General features: G+C 39.4%; 1 protein-coding gene across 2 annotated transcripts in view; it reads left to right on the top strand.

The window, feature by feature from the left end:
- The first annotated feature begins 20,822 nt into the window (after window positions 1-20,822).
- The window catches only part of Camk4 (calcium/calmodulin dependent protein kinase IV), a 203,472-nt gene continuing 202,370 nt past the window's right edge, over window positions 20,823-21,924 (top strand). Inside the window, exons 1-2 of one of the 2 annotated variants that reach the window (XM_051202350.1) lie at window positions 20,823-20,957; window positions 21,645-21,865. In XM_051202350.1, coding sequence (XP_051058307.1) covers window positions 21,708-21,865 — 158 coding nt within the window. In that variant the 5' untranslated portion in view covers window positions 20,823-20,957; window positions 21,645-21,707. Of the gene's footprint in view, window positions 20,958-21,644; window positions 21,866-21,924 lie in introns of those variants that run through there. The other variant, XM_051202351.1, reaches the window with a different exon arrangement.

Raw genomic sequence — 21,924 nt, forward strand, 5'->3', positions numbered from 1 at the left:
TGCCTGTAAGCTACGCAGTACACTTCAGGTGTCCAACTTTGATAATCTGTCACTCATGCTGGGTGGGCTTTGAGTGACAAAGACAATGATACAGTTATCTTTGAGTTATTTCTGTTCCTGTAAGCGACCTCTCACCCATATTCCTATAAGTAACCCCATTAAAACTTATTGTTTCACCAAAATGAACTTTGGTGGTATCTATGCTTTGCTCTGCTTTGGGCTTCCTATCTGGGTTAAGTTAAATGTGTGTTTGTGTTGGGTCTCCTCAGCAGAAGTCTTGTTATATAACAAATGGGAGATTTTTAAGTTGTTATTAAGTTTTGGGCACATCATATAATTTTTCTAACATCTATTGTTTAATAATAGTGTTTAGTGTCAGCAATATGATTTTGTGCAGTTCAAATTTGTTAAAAAGGTAGGTTCCACATTATGTGTCCTTACTGCATACAACAAACTAAAACCAAAAAGAAATATAAGAAACTAACTATTGGCTCTGTTATTTTATTGTTCTAAAAGGACAATGTATTTGCATATTACCAAATTTATCCAGATGTACACATTAGAAACAAAAATAGAAATCCTTTTCCCTAGTAACTTGTCGTTGAACTTAAATTTTTGAGTCAGAGCATTTTTTAAAAAATTTATTATTTTACATGTCGATCCCAGTTCCCCCTCCCTCCCTCCTTCCCTTCCTCCCTCCTTCCCTCCCTTTTATCCTCTCTGCCCTCTCACATGCACCCTAACCACACTCCCCTCCCATTCCCCCACCCCAATTCCATATGTAGGGGAATGCCATCCAGTTGGGGTCATGTAGATCTGACAGGTTATGTGAAGTAGGGACTAGGGCTTCTCTCCTGTCTCTAGGTTAAGGCAGTTATCCCTCCATGGGGATGTGTTAGCAAGTTCCTTTTGTGCACCAGGGATACATCCTGGTTCCACTGTCTGAGGTCCCTTAGACTGATCAGTCCTTCTGGCTGAGACTCATATTCAGTGGGGCCTGAGCTATCAGTCTGGGGGCCTGTTAGCTCCTCCTTGCTCAGGTAAGCTGTCTCTATGTGTTTCTGCTGCCTGGTCTTGTCTCTCCATCTGCATCTGGGTTCTAGTTCGACTCAGTGTTTATGTATGGGTGTTTGCTCCTGTTTCCAACAAGTATTAGATGAGGGCTCCATGGATAAGGCTCCATGGGAAGGGCATTTATGGTAGCCTTTCCATGGATTCTCAAATTGTTAGTTGGCGGCAGTCTTGTAGTTCTCTAGACCTTTCTTTGTGTTCAATTTTATCTTCAAACCAATATTGGCTCCCTCTTTTATGTTCTCTCTCTCTCTCTCTCTCTCTCTCTCTCTCTCCTGTCTTCTATTTCTAACCGGGCTCAATCTTCCTGGTCGCACGTGTTTTCCTTTCCTCCCCCTCGTTTTCTCCTACTTCTCTCTCCATTCGCTGCCTCCCCTCACTTCCCCTGTGCTCTGGGGGACTTGTCCCTTCCCGGTTCTGTGAGGGACTTTATATGAATCTCTTAGAATACACCTTATATCCTAGTTCCTCTGGTGGTGTGAATTATAGTCTGGGGTTCATCAGCAATCTTACACATAATATTTAAGACAATTTTGTATCTAATAGCAGTACATATTTCATTAGAAACTTTATGTCAGCATTTTGCTACTGCACTGTTTCAAATCTAAACTGGATTTTGTGGTTAGTTCAGAGCTCAATTTTTCTGTAAGATTCAGATTCTTTTTAATGTGGTGTGGTCTTACCTCTCCAGTAACTAATATATGTTCAAATTACAACTGAGAACTATTTCAATAAACATGTGGGGGCGAGTCCAAGGGGAAATGGATGCAAACCTTCATAAATTCACAGGAGTCTGGGGGAGGCAGGAAATAGGTTAATTTTTGTTTGTTTGTTTTGTTTTTTCAACACAGGGTTTCTCTGTATTGCTTTGGAGTCTGTCCTGGAATTCACTCTGTAGACCAGGCTGGCCTTGACTTCACAGAGATCTGCCTGTTTCTGACTCCTTCGTTCTGGGAATAAAGGCGTGTGCCACCACCAAGGCAATGTTTTCGTTTTAGAAATCCAGGGAGCACAGAGTGACCAAAGTGGTGCTGTGCAATGATTCTTCTGTACACCGTGAAGATGTGTTGCTCTCGTTGCTAATAAAAAGCTGATTGGCCAATAGCTAAGCAGGATTGGGGGGAAGGGCAGAGAGAATGCTGGGAGGAAAAAGGGTAGAGTCTCAGGGATTGATGCCACATACAGAGGAAGCAGAACGTATAGAAAATGAAGTAACAAGCCATGAGCCACGTGGCAGCATGTAAAGGAATAGAAATGGGTTAGTTTAAAATGTAAGAGGCAGTTAGTAACAAGCCTAAGCTATCATCAGGCTGGTGGGAAAGAAAAGTCTGCCTACAAAGTGGTTCTATCAGTTCTATTTCTGAGCACGTGAAGCAACAAGGGCACACACGCCCTCATCTGGGAGCAATGATTTATGGAACCTGTGAACACTTGCTGTACACACTCTTTAAATGAAAAAAAATGCATTAGCTCACTTTTCTCAAGACATTTACTTCATTAAAAGTATTTGATGGATGATATCAATGAGCCAAAAAAAAAAAACCAAATCACCATTTTTTGTCTTAAAAACATGTCATTTTAATAAAGCAGTTTCCTTATGTGTTAGTAAAGATTTCAGTACAATTTGGTGGAAGCTGGCATATTTCCTTAAATGAGAACTTTAAAGAGTAAGGAGTCTTGGCCTTCCAGTCATCCTGGAGTAGAACTGTCTGCCCTAACTGTGAACCACTGAAGGCAGAATCTCCTGCACTGTTACCCTACATTGAGACCCAGGTTCTGGTAGGGAAGGAAGTGGATCCGGAATACCCAGTACTCATTCCAGGCTTGGCAATTACTTCCTGGGGGTTGTAATTGCTGTCTGCTTGCCTGATTCACTCCTTTACACCTACAGATCTGCTAGAAAATCAGTGGCTCATTTGCCAGACTGGACTAATTGTTATAATGACAGGAAAAGCTGCCCTTTTTTTCCAGGCTGTTTCTATAGCTAGACCAACTATCACATGGCTTTTGGTCATTGTCTCTTATATCTTCAAAACTTCTGTCTGCATCATTATTGATGGCTCTTTCTTCCTGGGCCCTGACTGGGTGTGTATAAAACGTGCCTCATCCAGTATGAATACTTCCCTCTGATCCTTTTAGATCAGGAATGTTTACCACTTCAGGAATGTTTCTTAATAACAGAGCTGAGCATTTTTGTTTTCGTTTTGGAAAATTGGAGTGCATTTGTCCACTCCCATTTAAAGGGTTATAAATTATAAATATCTTTGATAGTACTTAATATTTGCCATAAATTTTACTCTGTCTTCTTCTCCTATTGTTTCTCTTGGTATAATCAATCCTCCCCCCTTTTTTGAGAGAGAGAGAGAGAGTGCACAGTCCTCACGCGTGGACTTGTTAGTGAGTGGAGGGGTTGTTGCACACACCACAGCATACTCGTGTGGTCAAAGGACAACCTCCAGGCTTGTTCTTCACTTTCCATCTTGTTTGAATCAGCTGGAACAACTCTGTTGACTTCCACTGCATAAACTGGGCTAGCGGGCTGGAACTCTTGCAGGCATGCTCTGGTCTCCGTCTTGCTCTGGGAGTGTTGTTGGGATTCTGTGTGTGCCACTACGGGGAACATTAAGTGATGCTGAGCGTTTGCACCCCAGTGTTCATGCTTGTACTGCAGCACGTGTTTCTGTCTCTCAGTCTCTCCCCTAGCACCTCCATTTTTTGTTCTTTCCTTCAGTTGGATTCTCACTATTTTCCCAGTCTGGGCTAAACTGGTATTCTCACCTCTCTTTGCCCAGTAGTGGGAACTGTATGTAGGCTTGATTGCTTGGAAATGTAACTTTACTCAAGATTATTCATTCCACTATGGGCTATTTTGCTATTTGAAATTCAAATTTCCACACAGAATATGAAAGCAAAACATAAACAGTTTCTTTGTGGGCACTGCCTGCGTCTGTGTGATGCTTCCCTTCTGCATTAAACAGAAAGCTTTCTGGAGGAAGCAGAAGGTGTTATCAGTATGACTGCTCATGTTTTCTTTTGGTGAGTCACTTTGTAATGACAAACAGGAAAACATTTATTGACCAAGGCTCTAGGGAAATCACAGTGAACTTGGCTTGTGTTGTTCTGCCTAAGATGTATATACCATGTCTGAGGTTGAACAGCCATGTTGACCCAAAGACACAAGAAAGGGACAGAGCAGAATACAGTGGTGTAGGTCCTAGCCTGCACTCTGGAGCTGTGCTGGACTGTTTGTTTTCCAAGAGTCCCATAACACAAAAACACAAGTCCCCATGTGGTCAGATTTTTCAGTGGTGGATATAACCCCAATGGATATACTCCACCAAGTGGTCCAGGGTACACCCAGTTACTAGACACCATTAGACCATGTTGGTGATTGTCCCAGTTTTGTCCTCCTGCTAAATTCTAATGAGAATTCTCTGGCTTCTCTTTCTCTTGTTGGCAGCCCAAAAGTTTGATAGAGATTAGTGTGCTTTGGTCTAAATCATTATTTTGTCACATTTCAGAGAATGTAATTTTACTTCAGAGTTCTTTATTACTTCAAGTCTTTCTAGTTTCATCTATGTAAGCAGAGATTGCAAAGCTCATCTCTATCTCCTTTTTATGTTCTTTGCCCTTCTTCATGTTAAGACCGATTCTACTTTATTTCTTGGGAAAAAGTTCTGTTTTGAATATTCTCCTCAGGTAAGATCTAAGCTGATAGTACCTTTGAGTTCTTGCTGATCGGGTCATAGCTCTTTTCTGTGAGAAGCTGCAGATGTTGTTTAAAAGCCATCTCATTTCCAGGGATGCAGAGACGTCATAATCTGATGTCAGCTTCTTTTTTCCTGCATAGCTAATTCTGCTTTGAAGCTTTTGTTGGGGGAAAATGCAGGTGTTTTCTTCCACAAATTGTGTGTGGTCTGCATCAGCTTGCATCTTTTCATGTGCAGTGTCAAGTTATTCTTGAATCTAGAGACTTCTTCTCTAGTTACAATTAGTGCTTATTATTTCTCTTTTCTGACCTCCTATCATTTGATTATTCAGACTTTTAGATAGATTTTTTAAATTGCTTTTCCCTTCCCTCAAGATTTCATTTTATTTTCTGGACCCTTGCATCTCTACTCTTGGAGATCCCATGACAATCTTCTAATTCTCAACAGTGCTTAATTTGTTCTTCATCTATTGTGCTCTATTTTGTTAAAATTAAAAAGCCAGTGTGTGTGTGTGGCACACAGACATGGGACGCAGAAGCAGGTGGATCTCTGTGAGTTCAAGGACAGCCTGATCTACAGAGATAGTTCCAGGACAGACTCCAAAGCAATACAGAGAAACCCTGTCTTGAAAAAAAAAACAAAACAAGAACAAACAAACAGCCCCCCCCAAAAGCAAAGTCTTTCACCCCCAGAAAGTATACTCTGTCGATAAATAGCCTTAAGTGGTCTTAGTGTTTTCTTGTGTTCTTCTATGGCCTGACTCTATCAGTACCAGGACTTCCCTTTTGAGCTGCTTCTGGCTCTTCCTCTATCTGAGTGGGCCCCTGCAGACAATGGATTTTCTTGGGCACTATGAGTATAACACAACCAAAACACGAAGGACACATGACATTTTGTGTTCCTTGGGAGGTAGTGAAAGACAAACACAACTACCTTTAAAGGAAGCCTGCCTCCTTCCCACTTTGAACTACCAAGACATATGTGAACCAATGCAGTAGAAAATGAACCTTTTGTGAACACCCATTTCAGTTCCTATTCTACATAATTTATGCACATTTTATTTGGTGGAAATACTACCATCTCTATTTTACAGAAGTGGAATTAGTAAACTTGCCTAAGCTTTTACTTAAGTCAGGCAGGACTTATCCATGTGGTAGTTCTCAAACAGTATTCTAATGCTCACACATAGAATGAGTAACCAATACATATACAGGGATGAAGAGACCCATTGCTTTGGGCGGGGGCATAAACCTTCCATCCAAAATTTCAGGACTTGGGTCTTCCTCTGAGGCCTGTCCATTTCCAATCATCCAGCTTTGTAGGACAGAGAAGAAAAACATTTCGAATTTATCATTCCTTTAATGTACAGGCAGAGTAGAAGTTTTCCACATATTCACAAACACGAAGTTGCCTCACTCAGTCATCACCCAGCTTAGGATAAAGTATTTTGAATAATGGAGACAAGGGCATGAACTCATAACAGAGTCTTCTGAATATAATCTTGTATTCAAAACATGAGGTATTATCAGTTGATAGTGTATGAATTATAGTAGACGTTGCGTACCCGAGAGTCATTACCAGAAAGCTCAAAGACTCAAGATGCTGTCTTCAACCATAAGCCCAAGAGCAGTCTTCTTCTGAATTCTGGAGAGCCATCACTAGGTTGTTGCTCCTTTAGAAGAGGGGAACAGATGTTTGTCTTCATCCTTTACATCAGGGGTTCACAATAATTAAGATACGAGGCTTTGATTTCTTGCAGAGCAATTGAATGGAACACTGTGCCCATAGAGAAACTCTAGAAAAGGAGAAAAGAGGAAGACAGAGCTGGTGAAAAGCAAGTTTAGGATGACAGGCACGGTCCACAGAGGAAGAACTGTTGCTTAGCAACTACAAGTTTCAGGAAGGAAAATTCTCAATTCCACTGGGGCAAAAGTGCAAAGGTTGGTAAATATGCATCTACAGTGGTGACTTTTGAGATGTTGTTGTGATAATTTGCTTTGTAAATACACCACTGTTTTTCTTCTACATCCATTTGAAAACGTGTTCCCATCTCAAGCCATGGGCAATACATCAAAAACTGAATGGGTTGGCCAAACTGGGGACCAGCTTTTCCAAAGTGACCAAGGAGTCAAAAGGAAAAATTCTTTGTTTCTTCACCATTTCTGCACTTTTCCCTTTTGACTGGCCTTTCTAGTACAAGGACTTTGAATATACATAAATCTTAGGAAAAGAAGTGAAAGTACATGGAATGTGCACCTTTCTACTTTCCCTTACCCAGTGGTACCACTACCATCAGGATTGATGCTCTTCCTGCATTTGCACTTGTGTACACATCCTAATTTCTAATTTTTAGCACAAACAGTATTATATTCCATTGCTCGATCAAAGGGAACATGTTTTGGAACTCTATGATGTGCTATGTGTAGGCAGATCTCACTCAACATGCCATGAGTGATATTCCACCCAGACTGTAACACCAGTGGGCATTTCTAGTTTCACTAATGTGAATGATAGCTATAAATGGCCTTGAACATTTGTGAATGTGTTTCTGAAAAAAACAAAAACAAACAAACAACAACAAAACGCTGTTAGAGCCAAAAGTGCTGGGTCAAGGGAATGTGATATTGAAAATGTGCACCACCCAATTGCCTTTCTCAAATACTTCATCAAAGTGACTGCTGTTTCATGGCTGTGAATTTATATATTATTATCATTATTATTTAATTTTTGAGACAGGATTTCCTGAGTAGCCCTGGCTGTTCTAGAACTCACTCTGTAGACCAGGCTGGCCTCAAACTCACAGAGATCCTCCTGCCTCTGCCTACTGAGTGATGGGATTAAAGCCATGTGCCATGACTGCCCAAACTGTCCATATCATCTTTCTTAAATAAGATAGTTCATGCCATCTAGAAGTGGATACACATTCATACATACAGACAGATCTCTCTCTCTCTCTTATCCTCTCTTTCTCTCTCTCACACACACACACACACACAGATTATTGCTGTGAATGAATGTCCTTTCGTTGTTTATTAACCAAATTGCTTCTCCTTTGAGAATTGCCATCTGGCATCTTTTACTCATTTTAATGTCAAGTTCTTTGTCTTTGCCTAAATTATTCATGATGGGATTTATACATTATAGTTATTAATACCTTGCCTGCTCTATGTGTTGTAGTAATTTATCTCTGCCACTTATGTTGTGTTTTTTTCTGTATGTTCTCCCACATATACAGAAGCTTTAAAGTTAGAGATAAAATTTATTATTTATAATAAACTTCAGTGTTCTAGCATTTAGTTCTGACTTAAGAAGATTTTTATTAGCCCATGCTTTTGGAAACTAGTGTGTATTACATGCTAACACATTCACATTTTCCCCTAATGTTTGGTGCTTTAAAATCATCTGAAACTTGTCTTAGTAAATGATATGAGGTATAAATAATTTTTGTTCTTTTAAATATTGATAGATGATTTTTTTCTTTTTTGGTGTCATTTTTCTCTATTTTATTGAAGAACATAATTTTTATTTAATTTTATTTTCATTTTACATACCAACCCCTCCCTCCCTTTCTCCTGCCCCTCCCACATCCCCCCATCTCAACCCTATCTATTCCTCAGATAGGGTAAGGCCTCCCTTGAGGTGTCAAAAAAGCCTGGCATATGAAGCTGAGGCAGGACCAAGCCCCAACCCCTGTATCAATGATGAGCATGGTATCCCATCATAGGGAGTGTGCTCCAAAAGCCAGTTCATGAACCCATGGAAAGACCTGGTCCCACTGCCAGCCTTCCCATCCCCAACAGATCAAACCACATAACTGTCATCCACATTTAGTGGGCCTAGTTCAGTCCCATGCAGGCTCATTAGCTGTCAGTCCAGAGTCTGTGAGCTCCATAAGATGAAACAAAAACCATCACATCAAGGCTAGACAAAGCAAATGAACAGAAGGAAAACAGCCACAAGAGAAAATATAAGAAGCATAGACTTACTTGCTCAAACATAAGGAGTCCCATTAAAAATACTAAACTTAAAGCCATAATACAGACACAGAGAGGACCTGGTGCAGATCTGTGTAACCCATGCTTGTTGCTCAGTCTCTGTGAGTTCCTATGAGCCTTGATCAATTGATTTAGAGTGCCTTGTCCTCCTGGTGTCCTCCATCCCACAGCCTCTTACAATTCTGCTACCTTCTCTTTCATGGGGTTCCCTGAATTCTGAGGGGAGAGATTTGATAGAGACATCCCATTTAGAGCTGTGTTCCAAGTTCTCTCTCTCTCTCTTCATAATGTCTGACTGTAGGGTGTTTCAGAATATTTGCCTACACTGTAAAGATGTTTCTCTACTGAAGGCGCTTTCTGATTGATTTAATAAAAAACTGAACAGCCAATAGCTAGGTAGGAAGTATAGGTGGGATTTCCGGGGAGAGAAAAGAGGAGGAATCTTGGTTGATGCGCAAGAGATGCCAGGAGATGTAGATCAAGCAGGATACGAAAAGAGAAGTAACAGCTATGAGCCACATGGTAGAGTGTAGATTAATAAAAAATATGGGTTAGTTTAAGTTATAAGAGTGAGTGGGACAAGCCTAAGGTAATGGTCAAGCTTTAATAATTAATAAGACACTTTGTCATTATTTGTGGGCTGGTTGTCCCAATGAGATGGCTTACTACAGTGGGTTTCTGTATTTATCCCTACCTGCTAAAGAAGGAAGCAAAGAAGATAACTTTAAGTCAGAAAGATCCATAGCTCCCTATTCGTTATGAGAGCCTAGAACAAAATGAATACCTTAAAAATAATTGTTAAATGCATTGTTAGCTGCTTTTCTTACAATTTAATCATCTGTTGTCCCCACTGGTAAATCAAATTAATCATAAAGTCTCACACTTGAGAGTCTTATGTTTTCTGTTCAGGTTTACAGATTTGTTTCCCTATTTTCTTTCCTATTTAAACTCTTTAATTACAAAGATTTCATAACGTGTACACATATGTAATTGGAAACTCCTTTTCCATTAATATTTTTTAAAATTGTTTTTAACTTTTGTGGTATCTTCTTGTGCACGAATAGGAAGGGATTAGACAAGAATATGTAAGTAAGTAGGTGTAGCATCTTATTCTTTGAGTATCTTATATTTTTATGAGCCCTGTTTTCTCATTGGATGTTGTTTAGAGAAAGAAGGACATCTTGATTTTTCATGTGTACTTTCTCTGTGGCTTCATATGCTACTATTACAGTTGTGGCATGTCTCCTTTGGTGGCTTTTGTCTTTAGTAAAAATGCTCACTGTATTTTACCATTGATTATGATGTTTTCTAAAGATTTTATGTAAACACATTTTATTGGATTGAAACTGTTCCCTTCGGTCTCCACTGTTGAATTATTTTTGAATCGTTAAAGATCACTGAAATAACCAAATGGATTTTCTCATTTCACTGATAATGGTATTTGTGTTTATTTTCTTGAGTATAATCAGGTGTTCTTTGAAAGCTTTGGATAGCTTATTTACTTTTTAATTATACCTTTCAAGAATGTTTCCCTTCTTACCAAATGTCAGAGAGGAACTTACTGTATAACTGGAGTGAATAAGATGAAGGGGACATACAGGTTATTGCTGACACAGTGGTGGCCTGCCCATTAATTGAAGAAGAAGGAGACCAATATTAGTTTAGATATATGGTGGAGTGAATAAAATCTCATAAAACAAAGACTGAACCCAGTGTGGAGGCATATGAATTGTCTGTAAGTGGTTAATATACTAACACTGCTTTAAAGGATCTTATGTGTTTTATGTGTATGAATATTTTGTTTGCATGTATGTACATGTCTCACATGTTTGCCTGATGATAGCAGAAGCCAGAAAAAGGCACCAGATATCCTTATCCAGTAGTTTCAGACTTCCCTTAACATTCATTGTGGGAGATGGGAACTGAATCATAGTCCTCTGCAATAGCAGTGAGTACTCTTAACTACTGAGCCAACTCTCCTGCCATTATACCCTATCTTTAAGTCTCTAAATGTTCTGGAATTTTTGCCTCTTGACCAGATATAAGTCTCATCTGTTTTCTGTTGTTATTGTTGTTTTTGTAAATGCCTGTGATAAAAATGACTTTTAATTGATTATTATAGTTTCATTTATTTCCTGTTAGTTTTGGTATTTAGGATTTTAACATTCATTTTCAAGTGATTTGATTATGTATCTCTTGTACCTCTTGTGTTCTGTTAATAGAATTATTTTATTTGTAGCAAGTGATTTACAAAGCTTTTCATATTTTCCCTATTCTGAAATAGCTTATACATGTCTAATATGGAAAGTATCTATTGCTTGAAGTGTGGTCAAAATTATTTGGACTTGAGGTATTTCAAAATATTTCAGGAGCCACCACCAAACTCCACTCACTTGGTTGGATATTTATCATTTTAAATAATTGTTCATTTCTTTATTGGTTGTCATAATGGATACTCCTCTGTGAAGTAAACACTTCATCTGTTGTTCTAAATTTTCAAACCAAAGGTAACCAGAAAATTAAAAATTATTCTTCCATGTAATTTCATACAAGGCATTTCTTCTCTTGAGTTTGGCTTGTTCTTAAGGATTAAAAGAACTCGATGTATGTAATGCTGTACTCTGGGAGGTGCTGGCCTACCCTTCAAGTGATCTAGCAGATCATACTTCTTTTATCTTGAAGCACTTGTTCTTGGAATTCCCCTCTTGGAATCTAGCCACCATGCTGTGAAAAGCCCACTTGCTGACATCATAGGAATCTTGAAACTGAACGTAGCCTCAACTTCCATCCACATGAATGAGCCCAATTAGGCTCTGAGATGATTCCAACTGTAGCCATCTTCATTGATACTTGTAGAAGTGTTCCATGAGCCCAATCATGAGACACAACAGTTATTTTAGGTTCTTAGGCTTTGGAGTAACTTGTTATGCAACAAAATGTAACCACAATTCATTGTCAAAATATTTCAGGAACCACCACCAAACTCCACTCACTTGGTTGGATATTTATTATGCACCAGCTGATGGGTGATATGGCTCTGAAGTCCTAAACTTCAAAATCTGTTTCCTTGGATCATTTTGCATGAACTGTTCATAATCAAATCTTCCAAAAGGCATTTGTCAAGATAAAGAAGACAGAATATGCATGAGAAAAATTTACTGAGTCTCAGTCAGGAATGGTAGCTGTGATCTGTGTAAAGAAAGGACAAATCAGGGAGAAGCTATCCCTGACATCTCACTGGATCTTACTGAGAGCTGAAGGAATGGAGAGTTTCTGTAGAGTAGTGTAGAATTGAGGCAAGATCTCTAAGACCAGTCCCTGGATGCACGAGGTTCCCAGACACAGGGCTAAATCCGAGTCAGCCATCCTTGACAGTGAATCTTGGTATCTCATAAGCTGCATTGTCAATGATATAAGGAATTTTTATTTGTAACATTCTTGGTTATCAAATTTTCTTTCTTCTGTTTCCACCCCCTTTGTTGTTTGAAAACTAAAAATGCTTTCTGTTTTCTTACGTATCCTTACATTTTTGAAATGAGTCTAACCTGTGTTAATGTCCACACTCATCAGATATCTGGTCTGTGCCTGCCAGAACAGTGTGTACACCCTGCCTCCATGTTGCTTCTGTACCTGAGTACCAGTTACTCTTACCTCACACTTCCAGACTATGCTGTATACTCTAACTTTATTTTATGATACACTTATCATTGCTTTTATGGGTCAGAACTTGAAACCCTTTTGAATCATCCTCTGAAATACTTAAGTTATGTTCTTGACTATCATGTCCTGATGACGCATAATTTTAAACCTGCATTTGCTTTCTAATGATAATGCCTTCTCCAATCCCAGTAGTTCATGCTCCTCTATGCAATGAAAGTCTTTTTTCATTTTTATTATTTCTGAGAAAATAAAGGGATGATAAAACTTTTGAATATTCTTTACTTTACAGCACTATATTAGCTTGAGTGTGCTGCAAAATATACTTTTCTTTGCCTTTGAGTTTTGAAAGTGAGCCATATCACCCATCAGCTGGTGCATTCTTTGTTGAGGATAAGAAATGTTTCCAAGTTCTGAATATTTTTTTCTTTGTACACATCCTAGCTACTCTCCTGCAAACCTTCAGTATTTTTTTTGAGATTATAATGTAATTATATTTCCTCCTTCTCTTTTCTCCCTCCAAACCCTCCCATACACCTCTTCTCATTATCCTCCAATATTCTTAAATAGCCTGAAGATACATCTCAGCACTGTACAGGCTTCTCTACTTTCTTTGCTCTTCTAGATTGTGATGTAAATGGAATCACATAACCTGGACACTTTGGGTCTGGCTCTTTCATTCAATGTAACATATTTGAGATTCAGCCACGTTCTTGTTCACAGCAGTATTTTAATGTGTTTCTTTTTCCCTTCTGAGTGGTGTACTACACAGGTCAAGCCTCTGAGTCGTCTGGAGGTGTGTGTGTGTGTGTGTGTGTGTGTGTGTGTGACAGAGAGAGAGAGAGAGAGAGAGAGAGAGAGAGAGAATGTTTATAATTAGAGCCTTTAAGAGAAATAGAGATTGCTGGTTTTCTGCATTTTTTGTTTTTATATTGAATTTGATAGGCAATATTTCTCCAGGAACATACCCATTTTATTAGATTTGTCATAATATTCTCTTAACAATTTTAAAAAATTTAAGATTTATTTTAGTTTTATCTATATATGTGCCTTTCTCTCTCTCTCTCTCTCTCTCTCTCTCTCTCTCTCTCTCTCTCTCTCTCTCAGTATGTGTGTGTGCAATTGTGTGCCATGTGTGTGGGTGCCTGCAGAGGACAAAAGGGGACCTCATGTTTCTTGGAACTGGAATTATAGCTGGATGAACTGTACTTGGCCCCTTGGAAGAGCAGCAAGCACTCTTAACTGCGGAATCATTTCTCCAGTTCCCAAGTCTTTGTTTTATTGTTAATTTTTTCAGACAGTGTTTCCAGTAGCCTAGGCTACCTGTAGACTTTCCATGTAGCTGAAGCCAGCCTTGAACTCACGATCCCTTACTATTGTTAGAAAACTGAGAGATTTAGAAAATATGTGATCCCCTCTTTTCTCTGAGAAATGGAAACTGAAAATAAGAAATAAACAAGACAGAGCACTAAGCCTGACAATTCTTCAGAACTTTCAGTATATATGTGACCTATTTCTATATTGATTTGTTTTTAAAAATTAAGACAATGTAAGACTGTAATCCTATTTACATAAATCCCCCAGGAAAGGTAAGTTACAGACAGTAGGCTAGTAGCTGCTGGAAGTGGGGAGTGGCGAGGAGGGCTCTCATATATACACTTGTCAAATCTTGTAGTTCTACACTCTTTCAACTTTTTGTTTGTTTTTTGAAATAAGGTTTCCTCTGTGTACACAGAACTAAAAACAAAAAATGTTTACAATGATGATAATGATGATAGCTTTTTTTTTTTTTTTTTTTTTTTTTTTTTTTGAGACAGGTTTTCTCTGTTTAGCCCTGATTGTTCTGGAACTTACTCTATATACCAGGCTGGCCTTGAACTCAGAGATTTCCCCTGCCTCTGCCTCTCAAGTGCTGATATCAAAGGTGTGTACCACTACTGTCTGGCAAAATACAGCATCTTAATGATACATTTAAGTAAGATTATTCCACAGCTTCTGTATGTTTTTTTTTTTCTTTTTTCTTTTTTCTTTTCTTTTTTTTTTTTTTTGCCTTTGAGCAGTGATTCTTGACCTTCTTAATGCTGTGGCTGCTTAATAAAGTTCCTCATGTGTGGTGATCCCCAACCGTAAAATTATTAAGTTTGTATACCAGGTTTACTTTCCAACCATAAAATTATTTTAGTTGCTACTACATAACTGTAATTTTGCTACTGTTATAATTGTAATGTAAATATCTGATATGCAGATGATCTTAGGCAACCCCCTGTGAAAAGGTCCTTTGACTCCCAAAGGGATCATGACCCACAGATTGGGAAACACTGCTTTTTTTTCTCTTGCCTTACAGAACATTCACAGAGGCTTCCTAATGCTATGTCATATCTATGGATGGGTGGGTGGGTTGAAGACACTCTTCCTTAGAGATCTGGTGGGGTTTTTGCTTCTTGAAATTCTGATTCTCTTCATTCTCATCTCTTTGCTGAAATCGCCCACTAATCTCACATTTTTCCCATTAGAATTTTTAACATCATAGTTATTTTTAAATCACCATCAGAAGAGTCTGTCTTATCAGAGTCTGGTTCAGTTTATAGATTTCTTAGCATAGTTTTTAATCCATTTGTTGGTGTGGAACCTGTGTGTCCTGTGTCAGTCATTAGATCCTATGACCTCATTCTCTGAAGGGTTCAAGAAAACCTTAATCTGGTATTTTGTTACTTTTTTTGAGATCTACTTGTTATTTTATGTTTATGGATATTTTGCATGCATATATATCTGAGCACCACGTGTGGGTTGGTGCACACAGAAGGCAGAAAAAGATGTAATGTGTGTCTGTGTACCACATGTGGGCTAGTATACACAATAGCAGAAGAAGATGCAATGTGTGTCTGTGTACCACATGTGGGCTTGTGTGCAGACAAAAAAAGATGTAGGCTCCCTTGGGGCTGGTATCATAGCTGGCTGTTTAACACCATGTGGGCGTTGTGAACTGTGTGAATTGAACCCAGGTCCTCTGGAAGAATATCTAGTGCTCTTAACTACTGAGCCATCTTTCCAGCCCCTGTTAATTTTTAAACAATGGTTTGTTCTTCCAATATTTGTTGTTTTCCATATAGTATAGCTAATTTTTCTTAATGATTTCTAAAAGTGCTTTATATGTTCTCAATGTATATTCCTCATTGGATATTTGTCTTGAGAACATTAACTCCCTATTTGTGGCTTTGTTTCACTTAATTTTATCTCTTATTGTAAAGACGTTTTACTTTAATTTTTAAATGATTTTCTTTCAGAGAATAGAGAACTTATTAGGTCATATCTGAAATATCTCAAGCTGCGGGTGTTTCTAGGAGACGTTTTCACTATTTTCTTTCTGGAGTGTTACTGTGGTTCTAGCTTCATATTTATCATCCATGTTATATGTCATGCAAACAATATGTTGGGTCCCATTTTTCTGTTAGGCTTTTTAGTCTAATATATAAGGAATATTTATGTTTATTATTATAAAATTTCTGTCTTGTCTGGTCCCACACCATTTAGTCCCAAATAAACATACTGAGGCTATATTAATTATAAATGGTTTGGCTGATGGTTCAAACTTCTTATTGGCTATCTCTTAATTATTAACCCATTTCTATTAGTCTGTGTGTCTCCACATGGTCTTGACATACCAGCGAAGCCTGGACCTCTTACTCCCTTGGGGGCTACATGGCATCTCTCTGGTGACTCACTCTCTGCACTCCTCTTTCTAGAATTCTCCTAGTCTGGTAGCCCCACCCATACTTCCTGCCTGGCTATATCCTACCTGTCCATTGGCCGAAAAAGCTTTATTCATCAACCAATAAGAGAAACATATTCACAGCATAAGAAGGATGTTCCCTATCAATCAATAAAACCCATGTAGCCTATTGTTCAGGCTTATTACTAACAAACTCTTACAACTTAACCCTTAGTTCTTATCTATGTTCATCCACATGGTTTTGGTAGCTTTACTCTGCAAAGCATTCTCATCTTACTTCCTCTGTGTTCCAGAATTCTCCTAATCTGGAGGTGCTGCCTATAGTTTCTGCCTGGTTACTGGACCATCAGCATTTTATTAAACCAATACAAGTGGCAAATCTTTACAGGGTACAAAAGCGTTACCCCATATCACCATACACATAAAATAAAAATCAATATGTTAAAAAAATTTGTAGCCCCTGGTAAACAGACCACACTCCAGTAGAGGGCCATACATTCAAGAATACATGGTTTTTAAAAAAGCTACCTTATTTTTGATGAGCAGCAATGTGTTTTTGTATCATTTCTTCTCTAAATGTGTAATATGGATACATTCAAAACTTAACAAAAACATCTCCCGATTTAAAATGTTTGACACAGATGGTGTTATTTCTACTTACTGTTTAGTTTGTTGAGATTCTTGGATCTATAACTAATGTTATTTCACTAAATCTGATGGGAATTTCAGCCTATAATTTTTCCAAGTAAAATATCTGCCCTAGTCTTATTTTTTCTTGAGTCTCATTTGTAAGTAATCATGATATTGCCCTACAAACTAGTTTTTAGCTTATTGTTTCAGTGTTTTATCTTTTTGCTTCCTGGGTTAGATAATAACTATATTTTATTAGTTCTTTATTGTGGAATAAAAATTAATTCAAATGATACTGCTCTGAAATAGAAGTATTCATTCATCTCTTACAATTTCTGTGTATACAGAATCCTAAATTATCTTGATCAACTAGCTCATTTGAAGTATTTTGACTCAGTTCTCCTGTGAATTCCTAACTTGCTGGGGCTGAAGTCACCTCACTTGATTTGAGTTCAGACTCTACTCAGGTGGTAGCTCACTTACTTAGCTAGAGTCTTTCTGGGAGTTTGCATGTGTCTGCTTGAGTGTCCTTTCTTCAGAATGAGCAAATAAAGGAAGGCAGGCATCATCTGCCAGCCTTTATGACCTGCAGCCCTGTCATGCTCTGCTTTTCATCTGGGCCAGCCACATTTCATTGTGGGAGGGGAACGCAGGCATGAATATGAGGAGGTGAAGTTTACTGAGCTCTGTCTTAGGCACTGGATACTAGACCTGATGTTAAGTCTGCCCACCCCACTTTCTGTAAACTGCAGTCTTCTTGAGCCCTTTTCATGTAGCTTCTAAAATTCAGATGATTTGTTATCTCCAATAATTCTTTTGAGTATTTTCCAGTTCTCTGGTAGGAATCCTCAACTTTATTGTCATTATAACTAATTTCCTTTTAATTATTTCAACGTTTATATTTTCTGTTTTTAAATATTGTCAGTATTGAGCTATGAATCATCTTGGAATTAGTTTGTGTTATTTTACTATCATCCCCAATTCACATTTTCCTATCATTTTATGTGTCTAATGATTTTTAAATTATATGCTGTTATCAATGACTAGCTGAAGAGATTCAAATTGTTATATTTCTCATACAAGCATTTTTTAATTCCTTCACTCAAACACACATGTAATTGGTTTAACTTAAAAAAAATTGCTTTTGTGCATTGGTGTTTTGCCAGTACGTCTATGTGAGGGTGTCAGGTCCCCTGGAACTGGAGTTACAGAAGGTTGTGAACTGCCCTGTGGGTGCTGGGAATTGAACATGGGTCTTCTGCTGGAAGAGCAGCTAATGCTCTTAGCCAATGAGCCAAGTCTCCAGCCCAGCTTGATGTAACTTAACCCTGTAAACCATGCATTTTTTTTTTTTTTAAACCTTAGCTCTTCTACACTTCTGGCTATCGTTATTGAGATTTTGCACACAGTCCCACAGTTTAAGAGATTAGCCTGCTCTTTTTTAGCATAGATTATGTATAGACTGTAAATTTCTCCACTGTGGTCCATTTTTTTTTCCCTGCAATTTTCTTCCCAGTTTCTACTATCTGGCTAGTGCAGAAATGTCTGTTGCCTTATACTTTAAGATATGAAGACTGAAATTCACTCAAAAAAGTTTCTTTTTCTGTCAGTGACACGAGTCACATTTCATCCGAATTTTGTTGTTACTCTGAACATTTTAATAACTTATATGTAGACAAGGAAGTACAATTTTTCTATACAGTAGTGTTATACAGCCTACTTTGCCATTCCCAGAATGAGAAATTGTTCATTCATGCCTTAGAATGGACAGTTTTTATCCATTAAATAGCTCCTTTGATACTTGAGATTGATAAACTGTTTCATGGTGGATGATTCACAGAAATAATGAGTGGCTGTGTAGCTCAGTGGTAGAGCACTGCCTGCCACTTGTACCAAAAGAGAACAGAAGTCAGGCTGTTTTGTTGGCAGTACCCCAGCTATTGGTCAATGCAGTTCTCAGTGACCTTGGATTGTTCAATTTTCCAGAGAAGAATCACCCAGTCTCTGTATGGATGGTGACAGGAAACATACAAGACAATTTGTCAGCCTCTTATGAGAGTGCAGGTATATGTGTTGCACTGCTGATTTCCCAGAATTCCATTTAATTTCTGTTTTAAATATAAATCAGTCATGTCATCTGATCTAAAACAAAATTTATCCTTGTTCAATATTTACAGAATCAGATCTCTTGTTTTAGGCTTTGGGAATGTTTGAAATGGCTAGGCATGTTTGGGCCACAGAATGCCTTTAAATACATCCTTCCAATGTCTTGTTCTCTGTTTCCTGCTCCAAAGAATTTCTTGATCGACTGTGGTAAGATTAGATTTTTTTCTTATGAGCTTTTCCTACTCCAAGTCTGGATTTCAGGTCTTCCAAATCTGTCTCTATTACTGTTTGTACATATGTTCAAAGTTTAGTTAATAGTAGTTAATTTGATTTATTTATATTTCTGTTTCTTTTCATTTTAGTCAAGACAGCAAAAATGATCAATTTCATGTACTTAATCTTTGTTTTATCTGCATTAAAATAACACTATTTTATATTCATCTGTTTAAAATGAGAAAGGAAACTTCAGGGATTAAACAAAATACATCACCTGCCCATTGCCTCCCACAAAGCAAACATTCCAAGACTTCCAGTAGATGTCTGAAACAGGTAGCTCTGAACTCTGCATAAATTCTGCTTTTCCCAATATAACACATTGTTCATCTATGGGGAGAGTAGCATATAGTGGGAGGATACATTGGTCAAAAAGATGGTTCATATATTGGTTAGTTCAGAGTAGGATAGCACAAAGGTCATCATTCTGTCTTGTACAGCAGGGAATTCAAAACATATGAATTGTTCATTTTTGAAACTTTCCTTCTAATATTTTCACACTTCAGTTTACTGCAGGTAATTGAAAACATAGGGAGTAAAGATGCAAATAAAGGGATAATGATGTTCTCTTGTTAAACTTGCATTTGTTGCATTTTTCCCCAAAAGTCATTTGTGAAAAGAAGTCAAATGACTAAACTTGTGACAAATGTCAATACCATTTCTACAATCACTTCTGTACCACACATAGGTTCTTTCTCCAACCATTGTTTTCAGAAATGCAGGGGAACAATGGGGTTACCATATCTTCAATATAGTGTACCATGTTGTAAAATGATTTACAGCAGACAAGCATTTGCAGCCAGTGCTGTCTCAGAGGGCCCTGCCTCAAAGAGCTGTGATGACAAATAGCCTAGCAACTATGCTATACCTATCTTTCCAACCATCCATGGCCAGCTAATGCAAACTTTGTGTGAACCAGAATTTAGACATTAGTATCTTGTTTTGTTTATGAGCTTGGTATTGTAACATGAAGAAGCAGTGCAGTTTTTGGTCTCTCATCAAATAACCCAGTATATATTAGACCTCGAATGAAACTTTTCGATATTTGCCACTTGTAGAGCATTGTATTTTGAGCATTTGCTCACCATCATCACGCCCAGTGAATAGTTCTATATTGAGTTTTCATTTCCCATCAACTAGAGCAAACACTCCTTTCACAACTGACTATTTTGTTTTGGTGGTGGAGATTTCCCCAGTGTATAAGTACTATCTTAATAAGTTAGAGGAAAATATTGGGACATATTTGTGACTGATACTGTCAGGAATGGAGACTTGCAGGGAAGAGTTTAGTGCATATTGGAGAAAAGATAGACAAAAGCCCCTAATACCTCCGTAGTAGTAAATGATATAGGAGCCGTTTAACTGGCAATCAAATGTGGTAGAAATTATTGTACACACACTATAATGCAACAACTGTTCTTTATCTTTGTTGAAATATGAGAAGAAATAATGCCCAAAGGTCTCTATTCAACCAGTACTCAAAATCACCATGTCAGATGACAGATGGACATTAGAATGCTTATGATGAGGTACAGCTCATGGGAAGAAAAAAAGCTCTTAACTGTAGTAACCTTCTCTGTCAAGAGTGGTGACAGTTCCTGCCTTAAGGCAGGTTTGCCTAGTTGGCTTCTCCAGAGCCTTCCTTTGAGCCCTTTCAGCTGCTGGCCTTCAGATACTGAAATTGAACTAGACACAGCCAAGTGTGTGCCCTTTTAGGAACTCCAGCAGAGCCAGAGGCACACAGTGCCACAAGCAGCGATGACAAATTGAAGACTTCACTCAAAGGTGAGTCAGGTCAGCATGGACCTAGGCCCTTCCCTCTCCAGCCGAGTTCCAGCACAGAAGGCCTGCCAGGACCTGGCAACCACAGAACACTCTCCTCTAACATCCATATAAGCTTTGACATAGGGACCAGCAAGGGGTGGCTGGTTAGCTAGTGCAAGGTGGAAGGAACTCTCCTGCATCGAGCCGCGCTCCAGGAAACATGAGTTTCACCAACAATGCCCAGGTTCCTTTCTCACCAAGCACTTGGTGGCCTTCGCTCACAGAGCTTGCCTCCCACAGAGCGGTCTCCTTCTAGGCTGCCGGCTCCTGCTGGAGGGCTTGTGGGAAGATGCCCGCCCGCTCTGGGCCCTAGTGTCTTCCCCAAGCTCCTGGATTTGCTAACGCGATAGGTGGCCGGCAGCAGCCACAGCCTGGGAGAGAAGCACAGGGAGGGGGCTGGCAGGGCAGCAGGAGAGAGGCGCGGAGGTGGGGCGGCAGGAGCGAGGGGGAGGGCGCCTGAGCTCTGCGGAGCCCTTCCTGGTCTCTGTCGGCTGGCGGTGGCTCCGGGTTCCCCTGTGCTGGTGCTCGCGGTCTCAGGCTCTCCTCCCGCCCTCGCTCCCGCTCCCGAGCGCGGAGGCGAGCCGCAGCCCGGCGCGGCGGTGGGCGTGTGCGCGCTGAAGGACGCCTCTTCTCGCTCCCGTGTTGCAGGCGGCGGCTGGCAGCTCCGGCTCGGGTAGCGGCGGCGACGGCTTCCGGAGTCCCGCGGCGAAGATGCTGAAAGTCACGGTGCCCTCCTGTTCTTCCTCGACCTGCTCCTCGGTCACTGCCAGTGCCCCGGGGCCTGGGAACCTCGTCCCTGATTACTGGATCGACGGCTCCAACCGGGATGCTCTGAGCAATTTCTTCGATGTGGAGTCAGAGCTGGGACGGTAAGACGAGGGGCGCTGGACCAGGCGGAGCGTGGAGGCGCGAGCTGGGGCTGGGAACG

This window comes from Phodopus roborovskii, unplaced genomic scaffold (assembly GCF_943737965.1).
Source record: "Phodopus roborovskii unplaced genomic scaffold, PHOROB, whole genome shotgun sequence".
NCBI lineage: Eukaryota > Metazoa > Chordata > Mammalia > Rodentia > Cricetidae > Phodopus > Phodopus roborovskii.